General features: G+C 37.9%; 1 protein-coding gene across 18 annotated transcripts in view; it reads left to right on the top strand.

Moving 5' to 3' along the window:
- DST (dystonin) overlaps positions 1-26,158 on the top strand; it is a 315,509-nt gene that overhangs the window by 188,649 nt on the left and 100,702 nt on the right. For 6 of the 18 annotated variants that reach the window (XM_075747380.1, XM_075747379.1, XM_075747378.1 and 3 more), the window contains 12 exons: positions 2,338-5,106; positions 8,968-9,102; positions 11,584-11,672; positions 12,360-12,495; positions 13,572-19,196; positions 19,427-19,573; positions 19,722-19,937; positions 20,126-20,272; positions 21,253-21,486; positions 22,895-23,047; positions 25,090-25,323; positions 25,609-25,890. In XM_075747380.1, the coding sequence (XP_075603495.1) occupies positions 2,338-5,106; positions 8,968-9,102; positions 11,584-11,672; positions 12,360-12,495; positions 13,572-19,196; positions 19,427-19,573; positions 19,722-19,937; positions 20,126-20,272; positions 21,253-21,486; positions 22,895-23,047; positions 25,090-25,323; positions 25,609-25,890 (10,167 nt within the window). The remainder of the gene's footprint in view (positions 1-2,337; positions 5,107-8,967; positions 9,103-11,583; positions 11,673-12,359; positions 12,496-13,571; positions 19,197-19,426; positions 19,574-19,721; positions 19,938-20,125; positions 20,273-21,252; positions 21,487-22,894; positions 23,048-25,089; positions 25,324-25,608; positions 25,891-26,158) is intronic. The other 12 variants (XM_075747384.1, XM_075747386.1, XM_075747385.1 and 9 more) reach the window with 2 other exon arrangements.

Raw genomic sequence — 26,158 nt, 5'->3', positions numbered from 1 at the left:
GAACATTGCTTTATGGAAAATAATAGCCATAATACTTTAAACACTGAAGACAGAGAGTTTCAATCGTGTGGTGAAAAAGGTGACTCTCTTTCAGCTGTAAGAGATGCAGTACCTTTAGAGAAAGTTGCATCTGCTTCCAGAGAGCTGGCGGTGCACAGTGGAAGTGAAAAAACAAAATTAAACTTGCAATCTGTGAGCAATCCAGGCGTTTCCGGTAGTGTTGAAAGGGATACAAATGAACTGCACAGAGCATCTCTGGATAAAAGTTACCTCATAGCAGAAAACAAAATCCTAGAAAAAACAAATTTAAATCCAAATGAGGCCAAGAGTACAATGCAAGAAATGTTGACTGCTTCTTCAGGAAATATTTCAGAGAATCAGTATGCAGCACAAGTCTCTGAATCTTATCCATTAGATTTGGAAGTGTCACCAGTGCAGAATGATCCAAGTTCAGGTACAGAATTGTTAGGAATTGCTGGTGATTTAAGTGCAAATATAGACTTCTCAGAAATTATTTCTGGAGGAGAGGATTATTTTCCATTGTCAGAACATGGATTAGCAAAAAAGCTTTTGAGTCATGATGAGAAAGTAAGTGAGAAGAAGATATCCCAGGGTAAATTTTATGGTTTGGACAACATAAATATAAGCGTGAAGCAGCAAAGTGGAGAGGGTAAGTTAGAACAGGGTCAGACATGTAACGATTTATTGCTAGTTGCAGAAACGGACAGTAGAAATAAGGGCCACAGGACAAAGGTACTTGGAAAAAACACTGAACTCCAGCAAACATTCTGTGAAAAAGCAGGGAAAAAAGCCTCACTTGAAAAAAAAGAAAAGCAAAAAAAAAGATGCAATGATAATGAAGAGAAAAGGAGCACAACTGTTATTAAGGTACCAGAGGTTTTATGCAATGCAAATGAAACAGTTAATTTAAGAATGATTCTAAACCAATCCAAATCAACATTTGAATCTCAAAATACATCAAGGTCAAGTGATTTAAAGTTGATTGAAGATAATTTAAATGATGAATATGCTAATGATGTATTAATTACGGTGCATTTTGACATGCTTATATTTTTTTAAGTTCTTATAAATTTATTTTTATGTTTATTTTTTATTACTATTTAATTACCATCCTTTTCTCCTCCCAGCTGATGCTCAGCCATGTTGATTAGAAATAGTGGAAGCTAACAACATATAGTTTGTGACTGTGTCTGTATTTTTAGTTCTTTTTCAAGGATAACACATTAGATTTTGTGTCTGTGGGACCATAGACATAAACAATGTTTTGTATCCATTGGGGTCTGTTCAAAATTGTGACACAGGGAAATAGAGAGGAACTGAAGAAACTGCCTTTGCATTAGCCTTTTAGGAAATAAGTTTCATATATCATATGAAAAATCAAGTAAATCTGGTACATTTGAACTAACCCAACATTTTGTTTATTTGAAAATGTTGCTATAATTACCCTTCATGCCATGTTTGTATGATCATAGGAATATAGGTGTGTTCTTACCTCATGTTAGCTCACATTTGGTAACTAACACCATAATAGTGGTAGTGAAGACAAGGTATGTATGGTTTCAACCATATTATTACTGGTGAATACACATCTTGCTTTAAGAGTTTCCCTTGATCTGCCAACGTACGGAGACTACTAGCCAACTCGTTTTCGCTAGGATTTTCTTAATTACCGTGTTTATATTTCTAACTGTGTCTACATTGCAGAGCAGCCGTGCTCTTACCAGTCCTCCAGCTGAGTCAGTGGTGGCACTGGGACTGCGGAGCATGCTGCGGAGCACAGATGTACTGGGGTTTTGATACTTCTCTTTCTGGAGTTGGTGCATCTTGGCTCTAGCTCTAGATACCGTTTCTTTTCTTGGAGGGGATTTCCAAACTTCTCTTGTGTTATTTTTGCTTGCAAGCTTAAAATGCTTCTTCCAATTCCTACTGAACTCACCAGAAATGGTAGGCCTGTTTCTCCTTGGGAATTCTTGCACGTAATGTTTGGCTCACTGTTTGCTCTACCTATTTGTTTGGAGAAAAAGCATATGCAAGCTGTTTGACGCTGCTTACCGCTAAGAGGCATCTGACTGAAGTGAGAGGCTTCAGGACTTCTTTGCTTTGTGGATATCTTTATGAAGGGTTTCATATTTGGCTAATGGTAACTTCCTGAAGCCTTCAAGAGAAGGTGATGGTGGTGGGAACTGCTCGTCCTACTTTCTGGACATACCGTGTAGATATGAGTAAGTATTTTCCATTCTGCTTTTCAAAGAGCCTAACATGTTTCATATGGTGTACTACAAAAAGTACATTCTGACTTATCTCATTCTTTCACAGGTTTTAAAGGCTAAGGAAGCGTCAGTACGTGAGGCATATTCAGATCTAATGGCACAGCAAAATAGTACAATTGATGAGAACAGAAAACTCATGGGAAAGGTAAAAACACTTGAGGAGATGTTAGAGGATATGAAGAAACAAAAAATCCAAGTGGAACAGGAGCTCCCTAAAGTGAGGGAAGCTGCAGAAAAAGAGCGAAAGAAGCAGCAAAAGGACATGGAAGACATCTGTCTTCAGAAGACGAAGGCTGAGCAAGAGGCGAAGCAGTGTCGTATAGATCTAGAGAGCATTGAGAAAGAGAAAGCAGATGCAGAGCAGGAGTTGGAGAGTGTAAGGCAGCTCATTTTTCAGGCAGAGACTCAAAGAAGTATACTGGAAGAAAACCTCCGTGCTTTTCGAAATCAAATAGAAGAAAGCACTTTTACTAGAAGAAACCTTGAAGAGCATCTAAGAAGAAAAGATACTAATCTCCATGATTTAGAGCAACAAAAAAAAACCTTAATGCAGGAGCTGAAGAAAAAAACAGAAGGAGAGGAGAAACTTATGAAACTGATAAAGCAAATGGAACAAGATCTTGAATTTAAAGGGAACCTGTCAGAAATAAAGCTGCAAGAAAGAGAGAAAACTGAAGCCAGAAGGAAGGTTGTTGAAGGCAGGTACTCTGTAACTAGAGAAACTTCTCTGCTGACTTCCACAGCTGGGCAGGGCAGCCAGTGTAGGACTGATTCTGAAATTACAAGTTTCCAGAAGAAACAAGAAACCAAAAAAGTAGAAGAGCTTAAACAGAAGATAGATGAGCTAACCCTTGCTAACAAAAAAGCTGATAGAACTATTAAAGACCTGAAATATGAACTGAATGAAATTGAGCTTCAGAAATCATCAACAGAAGAAAAGTCTCGTTTATTAAAAGAAAACCTAGATAAAGTCAACAGTGAACTTAAATGCCTAAAAATTAAGTTGGAGGAAAAAGACCAAGTAGAGCAGGGATATTTGCAACAGTTGAAAGAACTGGACAGGCAGCTACATAGAACCACAGGTAAAGCTGAAGAGGTAATGCAAGAAGCTGTAGATCTTAAGAAAATTAAGATGAACTATCAGGAGGAGCTGAAATCTGTTCATCAAGAAAAGACACAGCTAAAAAGAGAGGTAGAGGAATTAACTAGATTGCACACAAAAACTGAAATCACTATCAAACACTTAAATTCACAAATTGATTCTCTTCAGAAAGAGAAGCTGGCAGCTGAACACAGAACACAGTCATGCAAAGGAGAAGCAAATAATCTTCAAGACCAATATAATAAAATTCAAGAACAGTTGCTTCAAAAAACAAAAGTAGAGAAAGAAAACCAGCAGGAAATTCAGATGCTGAAGAATGAATTAGCCAAAAGTAATCAGGTGTCAGAAACATTGAAACAAAAGATAGAGGACCTTAATAAATGGAATACTGAAACAAAACTACTGATGAAGCAAACTGAGTCTGAATCAGAGAAGATAACTTTGGAAAACCAAAGTATTCAGAGGAAAAATGATGCATTAAAAGCTCTAGCAGATGGTTTCAAAGAGCAACTGCGTACAACAAATGAACAATTGCACAAGCAAACAATAATTGAGCAAGAATTCATATGTAAAATCAAAAGCCTAGAAGTTGAACTAGCAAAAACAAAAGACTTAGCTAGTGAATATAAACAAAAATGTGATAAACAAAGTGCTTCCACCCTAACCATTGATCGGGAGGTTAAAAATCTAAATGCCCAAATGAATGCTCTAACTATGGAAAAGAGAGTGAGTGAGCAGAAGATACAACTACAACAAGCTCACATACAAGAGCTGAGTAGTAAATTAAAAAAATTACAGGATGAACTCCATCAGAAGACTCTGGATGAACAAATGGCACGCAAGAAGATGATTCTGTTTCAGGAAGAATCCATAAAGTTTAAACACTCTGCAGAAGAATTTCGGAAAAAAGTTGAAAAATTACTGGAATCCCATAGCATCACAGAAAAGGACATTTCTGGCATAAAACTAGAATGTGTTGCTCTTCAGCAGGAAAAGCATATGGCTGAGGAAAGTATCATGTTGTACAAGATACAAATGGAAGATCTGCAGGAAAGGCTTAAAAAATGTCATGAACAACTACAGCAAGGGAAGCAGGCAGAAATGGACTATCACCAGAAGTGTAGGAAACTTGAGCAAGAATTGGAAGTGCAGAAGCGCATGGTTGAGAGCATGAAGCAGAAGATGGATCTGCAGGTCAGGGAGAATGAACACAGGTTTCTTTTGTTTCAGAATGAAGTTCAGCAAAATAATAATCTCCAAGATTCTGGATTTAAATTGAGCTGTGAGAGAAGAGGAAATGATTTCAATTACCTGAGTGACACCACCACTAGAGAACGTGAACAGCTTCCTCCACATGCAAAACCTAGCTCACCTTTGTTGAGGCAGAAACAGGAGAGATCAGGTTTTACATCTGATCAAACAGAAGGAAATACATTATACGTGAGTGCTGATGATACGACACCAAGAGAGGTGCAGTTCCAGATGTCAAGAATAAACCAATCACTAGAAGATTCAAGCGCACAATCTTTTGCAGAGTTTGTTTCTGAAACAAGTACGCAGTTCCAGATAACTTTTGATAAAGCAAGCCAAATCTCTGGAACATCGGAAAGGGACAAACTGAGAAACAGGAACCTACACATTTCCAGACAAACTATTAGACATGGAGAAGACATGAAACATGAATTAGGAGTGGTAAAACTGCATCCCTTGGAGGTACACACTACGTTTTGTAAGGGTTTGCCTTCCTAGTGCTGGTTTTTATTATTCTATTTGTTCGTTTGTTTTAGTTATACTGTATCACTTTTCTGTATTCTCGCTAATGTTTCTTAAGTTCTTACCTTGGTGAAGGGAACCCCTTCATTCTTACATGACACGAAAAGCCTTTCATTAGACCTTTGTAGCAGTGTGTTAATAGCTAAGAAACACATTATTTTAAAAGTTTGTGTTGGAAAAGGAATTCGCATACACCATTGTATCATGATTGGTCAAAATAAACTTTGATTAATGGCACTAAATTCCTGTAGTAACAAACAACAGTTATTGTTGCTTAGTCTAGTCATATTCCTGTTATTGAATAAATAAAAATGGCAAGTGCACTTTAGAACTCTAGCTATCTGTATTTCTCTGCTCTCCAGTGCTAGTAGCAGTTCTCCTTTCTGGCTTACATTCAAGTTCTCCTTTTTGTTTCTCTGGTGGTGGATTTAGCAGTGAGTTATGTACACTATAGTTCTGCAGATGTATTTCTCACTGTGTCAAAAAAATTCCTGTTTACAGATAGTGAAGAACAAGCAATATGACATGCATGTTGAAGTCACAACATTAAGCCAAGAAAATGACAAGACTTTTGGTAATGAAGAGAGAATGTTTGAGGGATACAAAACATCCGAAGGGTTTAGGAAAGAAGACTTTGCAAAGATGAGCTCTTTCTTAGGGGAAGAGATTTTTAAAACTGTTGATGATGCTACTCAGTTGGAATATTTTACAGAGGAATATGATGATATTAAATTTCAAGGCCTCCGACATGATGTAACTGCCAGACAGTTGACCGAAGTTAAACTTTTAGACAGGCTCACAGTTGAGCAGCTCCATTCAGGGCAGAAAACTATTGATGAGGTTCAGAAAAGTCTTGAAAAATTTTTAACTAAACCTACAGCTATAGCTGGGCTGTACCTTGAATCCAGCAAAGAGATACTCTCTTTTGCTTTAGCAGCAAAGAGAAGAATCATAGGAAAAGCATTGGCATTAGCATTTTTAGAGGCCCAAGCAGCTACTGGTTTCATCATTGATCCCACAACAGGTCAGAAATTCTCTGTCGATGATTCGGTGGTTAGAGGGCTTGCAGATACTGAATTCAAGAGTAGACTGCTTGAGGCAGAGAAAGCTGTTTTGGGCTATTGCTGTTCTGGGAAAGTGATCTCTGTGTATCAGGCTATGGAAGCTCGACTATTAGAAAGACAAAAAGGTAAAAATATCCTTGAGGCTCAAATTGCAAGTGGGGGGGTCATCGATCCCGTAAGAAGTGTTCGTGTACCTCCAGAAACTGCCATGCAGCTTGGCTTGCTTAATAACACAATTTTAAAATTTTTACATGAACCTTCTAGTAATGCAAAATGTTTTCACAATCCAAATAACAGGAAAGCTATGTATTACTGTGATTTGCTGAAAATGTGTTTGTTCAGTGTAAGCAGTAAATGCTTTGTGCTTCCAGTTGGTGAAAGGAAAATAAGTAGCCCATCAGCAGAGAAAAGTCATAAAATTTCTGTAGTAGATGTCGAAACAGGAGCTGAAATGACTTCATATGAGGCTTATCAAAAAAATTGTGTTGATAAAGCAACATATCTTGAGCTTTCAAAACAGGAATTCGATTGGAAGGAGTCTACATGTTTTGACTCTGATGGGAATTCTTTTCTTTTGCTTACAGATCTTAAAACTGGCATACAGTTTAATATCGAGGAGACCTTAAATCAGGGTAGAATTGGCAGAGCATTAGTCAATAACTATAAGGATGGTTTAATCACAGCTAATGAGTTTGGTGATATTTTAGTTAGCAGTTCACAGCCAAATAAAGATTTAAACAGTCCTGTTGCAGGGTTCTGGCTTTCTGAAACCAATGAAAGAATTCCAGTCTTAAAAGCCTCACGCAAAAACTTGGTAGATAGAGTTACTGCTCTCCGATGTCTTGAAGCTCAGGTTAGTACAGGAGGCATAATTGATCCATTTACTGGGAAAAAGTACAGTGTTTCAGAAGCTTTGCAAAGGGAGTTAATCGATGATGGTTGTGCCAAGCAAATCCAGCAGTGCGAACTGATCTTTACTGGGATCATTCACCCCGTAAGGAAGACAGTTATGTCGGCTGTTGAAGCTATGCATTTAAATGCCGTTGACAAAGAAATGGGCATGCGCTGCCTAGAGTATCAGTACTTGACTGGTGGGTTGATAGATCCGAAGTCTCATTCCAGATTAACAATCGAAGATGCAATTAAGAATGGTATTATTGACGCTGTCACAGCTACAAAGATAAAAGATGAACAATTGTATGTTAAAATTTTAACATGCTCCAAAACGAAGAAGAAGTTAACCTACAAAGAAGCTTTAGAGAGAGCTGTTTTTGATTGCCACACTGGCCTGCGATTGTTAGAAGCACCTCAGCCCATGAAAACGGGAATTTCCAGTCTTTACTATAATTCATAATGTAACAAAGATGTTAGTACTCATTTGGGAGCCTGCTTTAAAACCCATTCAAGTCAAGGTAAAGATCTGTGATGGCCTTTATGGAAAATCATAAACGGTGTTTTCTGACGTAATCATGAGTTGCTGTAAAACTAATCAGTACAAACCACTAATTAGTATAAGCTGCTAAAACCGGAACTAGATATTAACATGTTACAAAGTTGAAATTTATAGATAAACTTAGGCAGATTCATAATTTCAAAATGCATACTATGTGATCAGTCTTTACCCGAAGGCCTTGTCTGACGTTATCTACATGTAGGTAGTGTAAATGAGAAGTTATGCTGAGGTTGGTGAAGATAGCATTAGTGCAAAATGGGTAGATTTAGGTGAGACAAGAATCAGATTCTTATATAAAAAATGGAAAAGGATTGCCCATTTTGCAAATGAAGACAGTGCAGTATTTCATGTGACCTGATACTTCATTTAATATTACATATCTCTTTGCAGATATCATTTATTTTACAAAAGTGGCAATAAAGGATACAAGGGTTAAATCTGCAGTCCAGTAAACGTGTATGCATATGTAATTTTTCTCACACTGATATTTCGTTAATTTTAATGGCCTACTCACATCATAAAGTTACATATCCTAATTTTTTCTCTCACTTCAGGTAACTTTTATTTTTTTAGAATTATTTTCATGCTCTAATAGGCAAATGAATTACAATTACATGTCAAATTAAAAAAAATCCATTGAAATAAAATGTTTTAATTTTTACTTGTGATACATGGAAGAGCTTAAGCATGTTCTCTAAGTATTGATAAATCACAAACTACTGACAGGTTGTACTACTATAAAAAGAAATATATTTTCCTGTGGAGAAAAAGATTAAATGTCTCAGTATTTTACTTCCATTGTTCTTGTTTCTGTAGACATAAAAGCAGTGTATTCTTCCTAATTGTAATTTAGTAAGCCATGTGCATAGATTGCAATGTACTAATATCCTATGCTGGCTGTACATATCCACACCCCGAGGGTAATGCAAAGGCAGCAATTCAAAGATACTTAATCTGCAAATGTTGTTTAGATTTTATCTGCTGAGTAATGGCTGGGAAGCTATGCTTTTTCTTAATATCAATCATTTTATAATGAATGTACATGTGTATGAATAAGCACCGTAATCATAATTACAAACCATTTGAGGAATTCTTCTGTTAATGTCTATAATTATATGTGGCATTTTTGTTCTTACATCAAAGTGTCACAGTAATGCATGTGGTGATAAATAAAAAGAAATCACTTTATGTTTATGTGATAACTATTGCCATTGTGGTAGAATTGTGTTTATGTGGACGTTAATTTACATTTACGTGTCTTTTACAATTCGCGGTGCTCATCAGAAGTCAATGGAAGAAGAAAAGAAGGAACACGTTGAGAAAGCTGGGGATTTACTGAAATGGGTATCAAACCTCAGCAAGACACTCAGCAAAGAAGAGGGAGAAAAGGCTGAAAAGACAGATTTGCCTAAGCAGCAGGTACACAGATGTCTTCTGGTAAAATACCACTCCCTCTTTTTAGTTTTCTGTGTTGATTAAAATGACAAAGTATTCCATAAATACTTTTTTTCTCCAAATCACCTTCCACATTTTGCTAAAGATGTAATTTCATGTTTGATTGTGAGTGGAGGGTTGGGTAAATGAACATCAATGTTTAGGGCCACAAACATGTTACTCGGGAGGAAGTGCAAGCTGCTTTTTACAGGTCTGGCGTGTGATGTATTCTCACACTGCAAAATGTCAGTTTAGAGAAACTAGACCCTGCACACCGTAACTCAGCCTTTGTAGAGGGACAGCACACCCTGGCAGGACAGCAGTTTTGTAGGTCTGGCCCCTTGTCGTGAAATAGTTCAGTGAGCAAGTCTGGTAACGTCTGCCTTGGCACCAGGAAGGAGAAGGCTGACAGGAGGGGCCTGAGGGCCAGGTTTCTTTTTATTTGCTTTTAAAGTTATTCTTAGGGAACACAGCAGGTGTTGACTGAGCCCTCTTTATTATCATATTAGTCCACAGGCTGCTTGAGTATGTAACAGGCACATTGTCATTGTGTAGAGTTGTAACTCTGACCATAAATCTCCATCTGTGAAGTTTCCTATCATTTCTAACAGCTCCCCTGCTAGGCTCGTCCCACAAATAGCTTAGTGACACCTACAAAGATTTTACTGGGTGAAGGTCTGCCTGCACACGGAGCAGCAGAGGGACAGAGCAATGTCTTTACCACTTTGCTCGGTACACGACTGGATGTATGGTCATGCAAACATGATTTTGGCTCTCCTGGCAGCCTATTCCTGCGGTTTTATTTTGGCCATGCATGCTGGAGCTGGTTACAGCCACTGGAGCAGCATGTGTGTAAATCAAGCTTGCTGTCGGGCAGGTCGGCAGTCCTGATGGCCACCGGTCCCAGTGCATGGCTCGTTCACAGAGGGGCAGTGCTATAGTTCTGGTACTGAGTTTGTCCCTGTGCCTATAGGAGGAAGTAAGTTTGTATTGATTTGAGCATATTGATTGGTAAATCACTAATAGTTAGGATCAGGATTTGCAAAAACCTTCAACACTGGTCTTTTTCTGCCCTTGTTAATGACAACAGTGCAAACCTTTGTCAGCATTGAGCCAGTGCTTACCTCCTTAGAGCATCTCAGCTTACAGCAACTATGGGTGGCATCTTCCCCATCCAGCCTGAGCCCTCAGCGAGTAACCTGTGAGTTAGCTGCCTTGGCTTCCTCTGGCCTGTGGGAGCTGGGTTTTTGCTGAGGGTGTTTCCTTCCCTTATGAAACGTCCCGGCAAGGTAGCGGCACCCTCCAAAGGTGCCTGGTTTTATGTCTGCACTGACTAGCACAGGTGCCTTGACAAGTTTTGTAGAAACATGTAGACTAGGGATCTGATAGCTAACATTAGCTGAAATACATTTTGCAGAGAGGTTTAGGGTTGCTGTGGGGTATAGCCACAGAGCGGGTGGAGAAGCTGGTGCCAGTAGTGATGGGGCACACACAGCAGCTGCAGCGATGCCAGTTCCACGAGCAAAGTGGAGCTCGTGATCCCACCTGCTACCTCAGCCTGCTCATACTGCCATCTTGTGTAGTGCATACACTGGTTGCTCGCTTGGTTTCTGTCCAGGCAGCACAAATGGTGGGATTGTGGCTAGTTGGCGGCGATTGCAAAGGGAGGTTGTGTTCAAGACAGTGTTCATGCTCTTTGATGTGATGCACACAGGGTCAGAATTGGTTGTGTCCAGATCCAGGTGAATGTAGGGCCCAAGCACCTTGCTATAGTTCTCTTAGCGCCGACACTGAACATGCATCGGGCTTGCTAATGAAGTCCTGGATTGACCTTTGATACTTTCCCTTTATTTATCCAAAATGCATGCTTTTCTCTGAAGAGACTGCAGGCAGTTTCTCAGAAAAGTTAAAATATTAAATAATCACAAGTTCCTCTGCCAGAACACATGCTTTAGTGGGGATGACACAGACGTGATAGCAGGGAGAATATTAATACACAATTCATTTTTTCCAAGTGTCTGATGCTGCATTTGTCTCTGTCATTGAATTTCATGAAGGTCTGTGGCCTTCTGGTACGGCTTTTTAAAAAAGATTCTATCTCTCATCTTGGTGAGCAACTTCTTGAAGGTGAACATTGTGCACATATCTTTATAAAGCTGCTTCAAACTGTGCCAACTATAATAAGCGGGTTTAAATGATTGGTTAATTTTCAGAGAAATAACATTTTAAAATAATCTTTGTCTCACCCAATAGTTTTCTAATACAAACTGCATATTTAAGCAAAAGGTGTAGAGCGATGATTTATCCATATGTAAATGATATTGCTGTAAGAATAGATGGTATTTAAAGAAAAAAATCAAGCTCTTACACTATTGAGTATAGCCGCAGATAGAAATACTATGTTGTTTGTTTTTCTTTTATGTATGTGCATAGTGAAGTCTTGAACACAGGTTGTTTATTTTTCAGATTTCCCTGGATGAAATGTCAACCAAGAAAGAGCAAATAGCTGAAGCTCTGCAGACTATTCAGTCATTTTTAGCTAAGCACAGTGACAAGTATGCCATTTTTTATTTTCAAAATAATTTAAATTAATTGAATCAGTATGTAATGTTTGCTTAAAAAAAAATTACATCCTTATCTTATAGTTCCAATTACATTTCACCTACGAATGTCAGTTTTTTTCTTTAATTTTACAATTTTGTCTTCCCATTTGGGGAATCTTGATGCAGTTTTGTTTATTTTAAGAATTTGGCTAGGTTTATATACCTCTGGTCAGCTTGAAAAACATTAGATAGTAATTATCATTCAAAGTCAAAATAATTAACAAATTAGTAGTAAATTAGTACTTGAACTATATGTGACAAGTTTGTTTCATCTGTGTCTGAAACCAGACTGTTTAAGATATTAAATCGCTAAGATATCTCATGACTCATTGCTAGCTATGTTACCAGTCTTGACTGGTAACCAGTAGACAAAGGCACATGCAAGTGTTAAATGCTTCAGCGGTAATTCAAAATAAATTCTAGATAAATGTAGCTTCTTTTCCTGAATGACTACAAGCAGATTGTAGCTTTCTCAAACATCCTCATAATTAGGTTCTAATTTTTTCAGACTACTTTTACCAATTTCCTACCCCTCCCCACTCCTTTTTTTTTTTTAAGTAAAGGTAAGCAAATCACTCCCTGCAGGTTACAAATTACTCAGAGATCTCCTTCCTCCATCTTTCTTTTTTTTCTTAATAGAATGACAGACGAAGAGAGAAATGAAATGGAAAAGCAAATCAGATCCCTCCAGGAGAGCTACAGCTTGTTATCCAATGAAGCTTTGAAGCAGCTGCAGGAAGCTCAGTATCTGAGTGATGAAAAGATGGAAGAAAAGGTAACGAGATTGAAAGTTACATTTCAGTCTCTTTTGAGATTTACTGCATGGTTTTGAAACCGCACATGATCAGTAGAAGAAGCTGCAATTAACAGTGTGTAAAGGAACTTGAGATTTAATTGACTGAAGGTTTTGTGTATTTGCTGTGGGATACTGTGTGTGACCTTACCTGTGCATATGAACATTCTGCTCATCAGATTTTTTTGTGAAGAGTCTTAATAATGTGTGCCTTGCATGAAGAAAGATAAACAAATCATTCATCTCTTAACTCTTCTCTTAAAAGCCATTCTTTGACTGCTAGATAAGTCTGTGTTTCTGCTGCAAAAATGACACCATAAAATAACATGTTAATCTCTCCCATATATCACTCAGAAATGTCCTAGAAGAGATCTACTTTCAATTTCGCTTAAAATTTGTCTGGATATGAAAATGGGAGCACATAACGTGATTAGCTCTGAGACATTACAAGTACATTTGTTAATGGATCTTAAATATGGAATTCTCAAAAATTATGTTGCAAATCAGTGTTCTCATATACATATAAGAGGCAGTGTCTGTATAATTAGTTCAGATAATGTTGCCAAACTGACTTCATGCTTTCCATGCAAACTAAGTGCAATATTTGGTGCTGGAGTATCTGATTCCATATTGAGTGTATATACAGAAGTGCTGTATGCTGTAAACATGAATAGCATGGTGGTTTTGAATCACATACTGTTTCCAAGTATTCTAACCTTTCACAGACATTTTGAGCATGAAAATTTGCCTTTCAGGTATATGTTCTATTTGCTCACTCTGCAATCATTTCTTCTATTGTCTTTCACTAACCCTATTATGTATGCAAAGCATAGGTTTTCAATTCACAGATGCATGTTGATTTTAAATCTTTTATCACATCGTGTGCTGTTCAATGACTGACATAGATCACTTGCGCATTTGAGCTGCTAACATTCACAGCATTCCTCCAGGCCTGGTAAGTACATGTTTTTATGCTTATCATGCATTCAAAATCAAAAGAAAATTTAAAACACACAGTCTGAAAATAGTGATAGCTTTTCTTTTATACTCCTTTCTAGGTGAATAAAGTCATTGCTGGTGCCATTGACCAAACGACTGGAGAAGTCCTTTCAGTCTTTCAGTCTATTTTAAAAGGTTTTATTGACTATGACACTGGAATTAGATTGCTTGAGAATCAGCTGATCCTTTCTGGAATAATTTCTCCAGAATTAGGAGTATGTTATGATTTGGAAGAAGCTAAAGCTCATGCCCTAATTGATGAGCAGACTCTGTTGCAGTTGCAGGAATTAAGTAATGCAAAGAAGCTTATTTCAGAGTCATCATTATCAAATCTTCCAGTTGTATCAGCTTTAGAACAAGGTCTAATTTCAGAACCTTTGGCTATTAAAATTCTTGAGAATCAGCTTTCAAGTGGGCACTTGATTTTGCCATCTACTGGAGAAAACCTGACTTTGCAGAATGTTTTTCAGAGAAACCTGATTTCTCCAACATTATATGCAAAGCTTCTGGAAAGACAAGACACATGTAAAGATCTCATAGACCCCAACTGTGCTGAGAAGATTTCCCTTGAACAGATGATTCATAGGAGCGTAATACATGAAGAAACAGGTTTAAGACTCCTACCTGTGAAACCACAAGAAAAAGGTAGAATCATGTTCAAATGTGGAAGGAAGATAACTATTTTGAGGGCAGCCCATGAAGGACTCATTGATCGGGAAACAATGTTCAGGCTGCTTGGTGCTCAGTTAATGTCTGGAGGTATAATTGACCCTGACTCAGGAAAGCGAATGACTGTGGAAGAGGCTGTGAGACAAGGGATGATAGATCAGGACACTGCTTGTGGGATCCTCACACATCAGGTTCAGACCGGTGGAATCCTTTGCCCAAATTCAGGACAACGCTTGACTGTTGATGAAGCTGTACAATGCAACTTAATATCATCTACCAGTGCACTGCTGGTATTAGAAGCACAGAGAGGCTTTGTTGGACTAATTTGGCCTCACACTGGTGAAATATTCCCCATATCAACTTCTTTGCACCAAGAGATGATAACAAATGAGCTGGCATTCAAAATACTAAATGATAGACAGAAAATAGCTGCGCTTTACATTCCAGAAACTTGTGAAATAGTCAGTCTAGATAAGGCTGCACAGTCAGGGTTAATAGACATCAATACTGTATCTATTTTGACCAATGTGACTTTACCAGATAAAATGCCCAATGTAGAAGAATTAGAGTCCCCTTGTAAAAATGCTGCAAAATGGTTATCGACATATGAATTCCTGCCATCTGTATTTCGTGACTGTGAGGAGGAACATGAAGGTGCTGGCACAGAAGACCCTGTATGTCATAATTTTGATCAAGCTAAGAAATTATTCATATCTTATCTGATGATAAATAGTTATATGGATGCAAACAGTGGAGGAAGACTTTTATTATACGATGGACAGCTGCAAGAAGCCATCAATGTGTTGCTGGAAGGTGGTGGTGCTGCTTACAATGCTGATGTGTCAGAAATGGACTTTAGTAACAAATACATAAGCTCGAAAGGAATTAACCTAAAGTCAGCTGGCAGTGTCCACTTTAATAGTGTCACAGGCAGTGTTCAAGGTGATCTTTCAGGTGCTGAGAATACTTCTAATAACAGGAAATTAAACCAGTTTGAAGATTTTGGGAATTATACATATTCACAGGGAGAAGACCTCCATGTGTGTAGACCAGATGTTTGCAATACTGGTCGTACTGAGCAGTCAGAATATACACAGGAGACGATATCAACTAACCCTACAGAACTTAGAAACGTAGTAAGTAGCACTCAAAATTCCATGAACAGAAATGCACTCGGAGGTCTTCGGGCGGTTTCCGAGTGGACAGAATTGTGTAAGCACAACGATCAGAAGGCAAATTCAGCAAACGTTGAAGGATATATTCCAAATGACTCAAATCCAAATCGTATTTCAGAAACAGAGAAAGAAGAGATTTATATGGCAGACAGCCTGGGTAATGAAAACAGGAATGATAAAACCTTACAAAATTCCTTGAGTGTGAATGATTTGTCAGATAATGAAACCTGGGGAGAGCTGGAAAGGTGCACAAAATATGGGCCTCACCTATTCCAAGCTGACAATAGCAGAATGGTACTGGATAGCAGCAAGAAAGATGATTTTCAGAGAAGTCTTGATTTATCCATCAGTGCAGATACTGAATATAGACTTCCAGAAGAATTGGTTAGTCAATGTGGTGACACACTGCAGTTTGAGGATAATGGATATAGTGACCAACCTCTACAGGACTACACTGATGCACATAACGGGCCATCCCTAGAGGACTATCTTTATACGCATGACAGGCTATCCTTGGAGGATTGTACTGATACATGGAGTAAGCTGTGTCTAGAAGACAGTGGAGACATGCATTGCAGGCCTTCATTGGATGGCGATCCTGTTATACATGATGGACCACCTGTGGGGGACACTAACAGTGCAGCACAAAGGCTAACAGTAGAAGAAAGCAATCTTACATTTGACAAGTTACTGCTGTGTCACAGTAGCTCTGACTCATCAGTAGAAGGGAGTGATGGCATCCCACAGTTTGAAAGTAACTGCTTGCAGCATGAATGTGGTGAGGTAGCCTCTGAAGATGACAGCTCTCAGTTTGACGATGATGATGATGATGACGATGATGCCTATGAAACACCTCAGGTTGATGATGATGACAGTGATGTCTATGGTACTCCACAAATTGATGACGATGATTCCTATGAAACTGCTCAAGGTGATGATGGTTTTGATACTTTGCAGGTGGGGGATGATGATACACTAGAGCCAGAATTGTCTGGAACGTCAGTTCCATTAGGTTTTCTAGAGGAGAGAGGTGGTCTAATAACGCTGAGAGAAGAAACCAGCTCTTTTCAAGAACTTGCAACTAGTGTTGGAGAGAGTGTTGGTGTTAATCTGGCAGGTCTGCCTGAGAGCATAAATACAGCTTCTGCAAGTGCCAAAACTATGGAAAGAATACCTGAGGAGGAAAGGGAAAGAACAGGGAGCTTTGGAGAGAAGGAGCAAAAATTAACAGTTACTCTGGAGAGTGAAGGAAGAAAGGAGGGAGGCCATAGTTCTTTACAGAAGATGTATGAAGCAGAAGTACAAGAAAGAAGAGAGGAAGATGAAATGAAAGCGGAAAGTGACTCCTATGAGGACGAATCTGAAGGAACACAGGAGGAGGAAGATTATGAGGAGGATTATGATAGTTATGATGATTCTGACACTGATTCTAGCAGTGATGAAGAAATGGATATTTTTTGCTCACACCGTCAATGTATAAACAAAGGTGACCAGCTCTTAATTTCCTTAGGGGACAGAGAAAATAGTGATGAAAATAATCAGAATATTGATGACTGTTGCTATTCTTTAGGCCAGAAGAGAGGGTATACTTTGCACTTCCAGTCTAGCCATGAAAATGGAAAACTGTCCTCAGGAAAATGTGAATCTGCATCAGATGTTTCTGAGGAAAGATGTGCTAGTCTTACATGTACAAGTGAAGAAGACAGACAACAGGAAACAGAAGATGAATATGGGGCTTGTGTCAAAAGTAAACACATTTCACAAGATACTACCGAGCCTATTCAGTCTGAAAATACCTTTGACACTAAATGGGCGTCCTGTAAGAGTGAAGAAGATAACAAAACACAGCTTAAGGTTCGAAATTCTCAGCTTCTTGATGATATTGTGACATCTGACGTTGTTGTAACAGCCTTCCCAATTGCAAAGCAAGCTACTGATGATGAAAGCACTCAGACAAATTTGCTTCTCTCAGAATGCTTTATTCATAGCATAAATAAAAATAATAGTACCATGCCAATGTTACATTCAAATCATGGACAAAGAGAGAGAGAAGCAGTATTTGTAAAGGAAAAAGTATTAAATGATACAGCTGGTATGGAACAACTAAAGGAAAGTTCTTCGCAAATAGACAATAAATTCCTTGTGGATATGCCTTATGTGAGTGATGGTGATAGTTCATTTAGTGACCAAGTACATCCGACCACCAGTAGAAAGCATGGTGAGATAAGAGGTTTTGAAATTCTTACAGAAAATAAAAACAGAGTAAATATTATGGAGGAATGTAGTATCATGGGGCTAAGTAGAAGTCCCATTCAAATGGAAAGCCTTGGGGAAATATTTGATGCATCAGGAATTAAAGCTGATAGAGAAACTCCTGTTTCAGGTAAAGAACAAGTAAATGTTGATCAAGCTTTGCTTAACATTGGAGGTGGTGCAAAATCAGATGAATTTAAGAGAGATTTTAACATTTCTGCTTCTTTAAAACAATATACAACAGACATAAAAGGTGGCCATTCAGAATTGGATAAAACTGAATCCTGTTGCTTTGAGGACAGGGAAAGAGGGAAAAAGGGTATGCAAAATGAAAAAGATTTTCTGCTAAATACAGAAGAAATGCATTCAAGTGAATTTAGCACTTGTTCTTTTCCTCCAACCGATACAGTGGAACCAAAGGAAATTAGCATAACTAAAGAAACAGAGAGAGTTATGTGTCAAAATACCAACAACGTTCTTAAAGACTTTTCAGAAAACAAGAGCAGCAATGACGGTGAGTTTTCCCCAATAAAAGCAGATGCTTTAGGAAGTATTGAGCATGCCAAAGAATCAGGGGATGGGAGTGAAGTGCTACCTTCTGGGAGTCATACCGATACCACTGATGTTTCTTCTGCAATTCTGAGCAGCATAGGGGCTGGCTTGAATTATGGTGCCCAGAAAGAACATGAGACACTGAAAAATACAAAGGGAGAAAATTTCATAGCCAGTGAGACTTCTTCCCTTGGAAATGGTTTCAAAAAACTAGTGTCCATGGAGTCATTACAAAAGGAAACAGGACCCTGCAAAGATTTTCAAGTAAAGGAAGGTATTTTACAATCACCAGAAATGTCTGACACACTAATGGAAGACTTAAAAAATATATTTCGAAGGAAATTGAAAATGGGACATGTTTACTGCAAGCAGGAGGGTGAACCTCTAAGTTACTCCGATACCAAAATTTTAATGCAAAATTTATTTACAATGGTTAGAAGCACCCAGCTTGGGAGTGACACATCTAATGGATCAAATCGCAAGCAAATAAGCAATGCTGTTGGAACTGCATTAATGTTTAGCCCGCCGTGCACAGAGCCAAAGGATGGTGATGCTCTTCCATTGCTTTGGCCTGATTGCAGAAGTCCTGATCTTCTTCGTGATATTCTGAAGCAGGAATCCTGCAAACAAAAGATGGCTGATCCAGATGAAAGGAAGAGTGAAACAGATGTGAAAGCTTCTTTTCCAAAACTTACTGCTTCTGAACTTCTGGAGGTTTGTCAAGTCTCACCTGGAGATCAAAGTGCAAGCAGCTTAGAAGAGCTGATAAGTGGTTTGCTTACGAGCTCACAGGTTGCTGGTATCACCACAGAATGTGAGGGTAAAGGCAAAGTAGATGGGCTTTGTACTCTTTTCTCAACAGAACAATTGGAGTTTGGATCAGAAATTGCTAAAGAGAAAACATTGACAGATGACACAGCCGTTGCTTGGAGAAGTGACCAGGAGCATGGGAGGACAGATGGCCTGTCCAAAGGCTTTACTGAGGCTGTTTTCAAAACAAAAGAAGCAGTCCTGGAAGACACCCCCACTAGCAAGGTAAGTAACAACAGGTGGTATGTGATACCTGTCCTATGTTAAAGGAATTGCATGAGTCCTTCCAAGTGCTGGAAAGAATAATTAAACAGGAAAAATGGTTGAAAAATTAAATTACAGATTTTAAATAAATTGAAATATAATCAAAAGTAATTAAACCAAGGACTTTTATTGTTTATTTTCAAGTCTGTCAGATTGGAAAACCACTTCTTATTGTTAAAACTCATTTTCAGGTCAATGGAATACAGACGTGTTTAAAGTTAACAGAGAAAATACGAGGACATTTGGCAGTGCTTCGAGATATGAGAAGCCACCTAGATAACCAGCAGCCTATTAGTAACAACCTGGAAATACTAAAAGATGAACTGGAACAACTAGAGGTAAGTAAAGTGTTCTTTATGCTTGTACTTAGTGATGGGTGCTAGGAGAAGCCCTTAGATAAAGAGAGATTTCAAATATAATTAATTCAGATTTAAATGTCTTTCTTGCTTAGTAACTTAATGCATTTTTTATATATTCTCTTTATAGTCATTTGAATCAGGACTGACTACCTTTGCAATTATCCTAAAAAACGACATGAAGTTGACAGAAGAGTTTTTAAAGTTTTGTAACAGGGATATTCCTGAAGAGAAGCTTAAAGAGCTAAAGATAAGCTATGACTGTTTGCAGGAAGCGTTTTTGGTGGTCTGTGATACATCTTCAAAACGAGCAAAACAAATAGTCTGTGCTCTTGAGTCGGAAATGGTATGTTTTTATCAGTGTACGTTTTTACCTTGGCTTTCTTCAAGGTAATTTGGCTAAAAAGAAAGAATTTGGTTTTGCTTTATTTTGTTTTATCTTAATATAAAAATACATGTATGATTCTATTTAATATGATAGAAAATGTGACTAGACTCCAGGGGCATAAATAAATATACCACTTCCCTTTCTAGTCTAAGCTTGCGGTATTACACCAGCAACTTTTAAGCAAACTGCAGAGATTTTCAGACTGGATCACAGAAAACAGTGAAATCATGAATGACTTCACAGTGAATACTAATGATATAGAAGAGATGAAGAAAAGTTTACAGCTATTTAAAGTAAGTATCCTTTATGGCAGGTGTTGGTGCTTCTGACTAATGTTGCTACTTATTGTGAATTATTAGCTAGGTTTTGTATATCTGTTCGTTAACTTCTATCAGTTTAACAGACAGCTAGAACTAATTACTTAAGACAACAACTACTTAATAATCCAGTAATAAAATATTGTTGATTTGCTTTTTCTCTTGGGAAAAAAAATTTGACAGAGTTTGGCTTACTGAGAAAGCTATTGGTTCTGCCTACATTTTTGGAAATCTAATTTATAATACAAATATTTCAGTGATTAAAATTGGATCTTTATGCATGAGGATCATAATCTTTACTGAAGTTTAATTACCTTCCAAAGCAATTATATATGAGAACAAACAAGGGAGAAAGATAAAAACCTCTTCATTACACACTCCATGAAACGAGTCATGAAAAACAAATCAGATCAAATTTTTAGTAAAGTTCATACACTTCAGTATGTATGAACAACAAAAATGACATTATTTTACTGTGCTTTAATAGAGTTCCAGTGTGCATGGTAATGTCATAGGGGCTGCACAGTGCATATACAGGCAGAATTTGCCACACTGCTGGAAGTGGGGCTTCTCGCTGTAGAGTTAAGAATAGGAATGCTTTCAAGTAAGTATTTTAACATTTCTGGGTCTTCAGACCTAGAACCTAGAAATGTTAAATCTAACCTGCCATAAATCTTCCAGAGTTGAAGGTCAGCCAGTTCTCAGACATCCATGTTCAAAGTCATCTTATTTATTACTTGCACATGGACTGTCCCAGAGGCAAACCATGCACAAATTCAAATGCCGTATCTGAATGTGTCAGAATGATTCTGACACAGAGTTTTGATTTACTGTGGCTAAACTGTCTCCCAAAAGCATTTTGGAACAGGAGCTAAGAGCAAAGAGTGGAGATACTTGTGTTTTATTTGTACTGAATTGGTCTTCGTTGCTAGTCATTTCCTTCTCTTCATTTACAGAACAGTGCTGCAGAGCTTGGCTGCAAAAAAATGCAACTGGAGTCCACTGCGTTAGATGTTCAGTTCTTCATTTCTGAACATGCCCAAGATCTTTCTCCTAATCAGAGCAAACAGCTGCTGAGGCTCTTAAATACCACACAGAAATCTTTTCAGGAAGTACAGGAAGCAGTAACATCTCAAGTGGAAAGTTTAGAGACTCAGTTACAGGCAGCGCAAGAGCTGGGTGATCAGAAGGTTTGCCTTTCTGTGTAAATGTGTGCTGAGTGTTTTTGTCTATGGATGAGGAATTTTAATACCAGCATGCAGTATGAAGTGTATGCCTGTCTTCTCAGGTTTTACTGCAGATACATTCGTAGTTCTACAAAGATGCTATTGATCAAGTTTGGTGAATTTTCATTTCTGTCTTTCCTTGGTACAGTCACAGAAACAGGATAATAGATTACGGACAGATATGGTTTTGGGCATTAGGATCTGTACAGCCTGAGGTGACCAGGTCTGCTCTTTCTAGCAATGAGAGAAATTTACTTGAGTTTTCTCACAGGTTTTCTTTCTTTAGCAGCTATGTCAGTAATTAAATAAACGAGCAAACTCTTTTGCCTGCAGCTGTATTGATCAATGAATTTACTATCGCACCATTGCTCATCATTTCTGTCCTGCTGAAGACTTTCTTTTCCTCTGATTTGCCAGGTCATCTGCTTATGTGATTATTTTCTTTCTAGGTCCTTATAGACAAAGAACCAGATTTGTTTAAATCCTTGCTAGTATGGCTTGTTTTGACTGAGACAGGTTAGAGGGACAAACATATGAGTAAATCAGCTAAGATACTTGCAAATCTAGGCGTGGGCACAGGGAAAGCTATGAGTGAAGTTGGGACACTTACTTCTTCAGCTGGCATGGCTGCAGTTGGCAAGCACAAGCAGCCTTTGTAGAGTCAAAGGAGGCTGATAAGATGCTGCAGTGTAACTGCATCTCCTCTTCTCTCATAGAAGCACTATTAAGACTCAGAATCACCATCTCAACCCCCAGCTTATGCACACTGAAAGGTGTTTTGGCATTCTGATTTTGTATTGTTTTGCCATCTTAAGAACATTTGTTTCCACTATGCATTGTGAAGGAAACATAAAATTGAGTAAAGAAAGGAAAGACGCAGATAACTTTTCTATGACTTAGTAACAACTTGCATGTTTTGTTCTTTTCTACTGCTTAAAAAGTCAACATTTTCTATTCAGGTAACATATTATGCATACCAACAAGAGCTAACTCACAATCACAACTAACCTCTGTTTTGATATCCTTTTTTCAGAATTAATAGTGTTTATCACAGGTTTCCAGCGGTTAAGAGACTGGATTTTCACTCCTGTCGTTTGGAGAGTTCATCTTTCACATATGTGCATGGCCAGACTTCTACTGGGCAATTCCATCAAACATGGTCTCTTTTACTTACAACATATTTGAGGTTTATCCATAACTTCTGTATGTTCATCTTGCTCTTTGTACCACTGCTATCATGTTTACAGCATACTTCTAAAATGATTGCTTTGCAATATTGATGTTCAAAGGTACTTCCTATTAGAGTGTCTGTTAGTTCCTGAAGTGAGGATGTTTTTGTTTTATTGTTCGATTGTATTTGGCTTTAATATAGGATGTGGCTGAACGGCAGCAGGAATGCAAAGAGAAACTGCAGGAAATCTGTGATTTGCTTACGCAGACTGAAAATCGACTCATCGGACAGCAAGAGTCTCTTGTTATTGGAGACAGCAAGGCTGAGCTAGAACAATACCAGACCAAACAGGAGGTATGCACGATTCTAGTCAGCTAAGTTAAAGATGACTGAGTGCACAGGAGAGTGACTAGGCTTAACAAGACTGTCATGTGAGAGGAGAGTAAAATAGATTTGTTTGACCTGCCAAAAGTAAAAGCTTAATGCATTTAAACTGCGGCCCATGAATACACTCCAGTATGTGCCAGTGGGAGGAAAGACACTTTCAAACTAGGAGGCACTGGAATAGGGAGTATCCACGAGACGTTTCAAGAAGCACCCTTGGAGCAGGCATGAAATTTGTTCTATATTGTCAGATGTGATAAAATCACGCTTGTTGATTATGCTAAAATAATTTCACTGGCTTTTTAACTGCTATCAGGGGGTGCTTATTCCTGTTCACAGTATTTTGAAGAATTTTGCCGCAAGACTCTCTTGCCTGAGGCTTTCCATTGCCTTACTCTTGTTTTGGTTTGAATTCTGTTTTTTCTGGTGTTACTTCCAATCTCCTTGGTGTCCTCGTGTAACAGAGCCCTTTAGGCTTGCTTGCTTTCCTATTGAGACCTTGCTTTTCAACTGTATCCTGTCATCTACAAGCTTTTACTCTGTCCTGACTGATACTAATTGAGTTTACGATAGTTAAAGGACTTGGTACTCTTCTTCTTCTTCCTTCTCCTAGTATTAGTTTACTATATTGTAGAGTTCCAAATCAGGTTTAGTAATCTATAAAGGCAGAAATTTCCTTATTCATCTTGTCTTGCTTTACTTATCTTCAAAATAACACATCTAGTTTGTCAAAGTTCTCCTTATAGTCAGTGGAAAGATACAGACCCCCCTGCGGTACTTCTTAATATCACTTACCTGTCTTAAGAATTTATGCCCTAAATGGGGTACCTATGGGAGTAAAGAACGGACACAGCATGTGCTCCATTTTTTTTCCATCAGCTGTTTGTGACTGCCTTGTTGTTTGCTGACTGATTTCTTGTAGACACCATCATAGAAGCATGTCTCAGGAGGGGGACAAGGGCTTAAAAAAGGTCTTTTATAGATCGAATCAGAGCTTTCATCCTCAGTGAGCTGTTTGAAAGAGATCTTTGTCAGAGAAGGAGAATCTTGTCTTAATATAGTATTCCCAGGAGAATCTTTCTAACATATTTGCTGAAGTGTTAAAATGAGCTACAGTTTTAGCTGCCAAACTATATTCTATAATTGTTGCAAAATCTGTAGTCTAGAATGTGAATCAAGTGTTTTGTCTTCCAGCTTCGAGAGTGTTACACTGTGTATAAAGAAAAAATAAAATCACTATTTCAGTAACTGGGTGAATGTATTCAACAGCATATTTAGTTATCATTAAAGCTCCCCTCAGATAACTGGGAGGCAGATTTTTTTTATCTGACTCTATCATAGGACTAGGCAAACTGCTTTGGATAAATGAAAACTAAACATGTCCTCTATGAAATTTAATGGACTTAAACATTCTTTGGAGATTAAAATTCTATGATTGATTACAATTAAAGAATAATATTCTTATGGTCTTTCTGGCCTGAACAAAACCAAGAAATGTGGGAAAAATGCCACGTGGGAAAGATGACTACAAGTTTCTGAATGTATTCAGTCCCCTTATTTTCCGCAGCTTTTTATTAGGATAATAATGGAATAGGATTTGTCAGGAGACTCACCTTATTAACTAAAGTGGAGCAGATATACTCTTACCTCTTGATATAAAAAAAAAAAAAGAAAGATGTATTTTCTTCTGTGTACATGGAAATACAATATTTGAGCTGCTAAACAAAGGGAAAAAGTGGTCTCAGTCTGGATAGGAGTAGAAGCTAACAGACTTGCAATTTAAAAAAACCCTAAAAAAACAGATTAAGCTGCAGCAACATTGTCAGGTGTAGGATTGATTTTATTTTTTTAATAATCCTTTCTGCAATTTAGTAATGTATCATGTACTCTCCCAAGTTAGAAATGACCAGTGTGGTGCTTGCCCCTGGAACAGAGAGAGTTCCAATAAAGTTAATTGAACAGATCTGGTGAATAATTTACTTACTCCTGTTTGCTTTCTTTTTTCTCAAAAGGAGATACAAAAAGATATGAGAATGAGTGCCCAGACATTGGCAGAGATTGTGAAAAATACTGAAACCTTTTTGAAAGAGAATGGAGAAAAGTTGTCACAAGAAGACAAGACTATTCTTGAACAGAAACTGAATGAAGCTAAGACAAAGTGTTTGCTCCTTAGCCAGAAGGCAGAAGAGTCCAAAAAAGAACTGGATAAAGCTATGACAACAGCAATTAAGCAGGAAACAGAAAAGGTTTTTAGGCAACCATTTCATACCTTTATACAAATTTACTACGTGTCTTACGGGATTAGTCTTGCAACTTATTATTGATATTCCGCGGAGAGATTAAAATCATATTTCATTTGGGTGACTAATAAACTGTTTGCTGGTTTATTTTCTTTATAAAATAACCAGCAACATATATGTCAATTAAAAATTTCATTTAATGTCAATGTATTTTAAATGGTCTGTTTGCATATGATATTTTGTAGCGCCTAAAGAAGATCTCTAAACTGAAACTGTAAAATTTCAATGTAGGTTGCAGCCATAGAACAGCTGGAAGAAAGTAAAAATACGATAGAAAATCTCTTGGATTGGTTATCAAATGTGGATAAAGAAGCGGAACATGGACGGAAATTTAAGCAGGCAATAGAACAGAATGGAACACACTTTGAGGAGGGAGATGTGAAGGCTTTGGAAGGAGAAGAGGATGATGTCAATGGTAATCTGCTGGAAATTCAGCCAGACATTGAAACTGGGGTGGATGGACTAGTAAAAAGCACAGAAGATAATCTGAACCAGCAGTATCAGAAAGTCAAGGTACTGTTACTGGGTTTATTCAATATTCAGGTGCTAAGAAGCATGTCAGTCCTCATTCAACATGAGTGAATTCAGTCTCATCCTTTCTGGCATAGACAACAGGCACTAGGAAGTTAGTGATACACAGTGGTAGGAATTTCAGTAGTTAGCATGTATTGCCAATTTGTCACTTTTTCGCTGTTACTATGATTGTTTCCTGCAAAATAAGAAAAAGGACATATTCTGCAAGGTAAATGTTGAGAATCCTGATGGTGAGTCTATTATTCTT

Source organism: Balearica regulorum, chromosome 3 (genome assembly GCF_011004875.1).
Source record: "Balearica regulorum gibbericeps isolate bBalReg1 chromosome 3, bBalReg1.pri, whole genome shotgun sequence".
NCBI classification, from domain to species: Eukaryota; Metazoa; Chordata; class Aves; order Gruiformes; family Gruidae; genus Balearica; species Balearica regulorum.
Note: the sequence above shows the minus strand (reverse complement) of the source record. Positions and strands in the feature narration are given on the sequence as shown.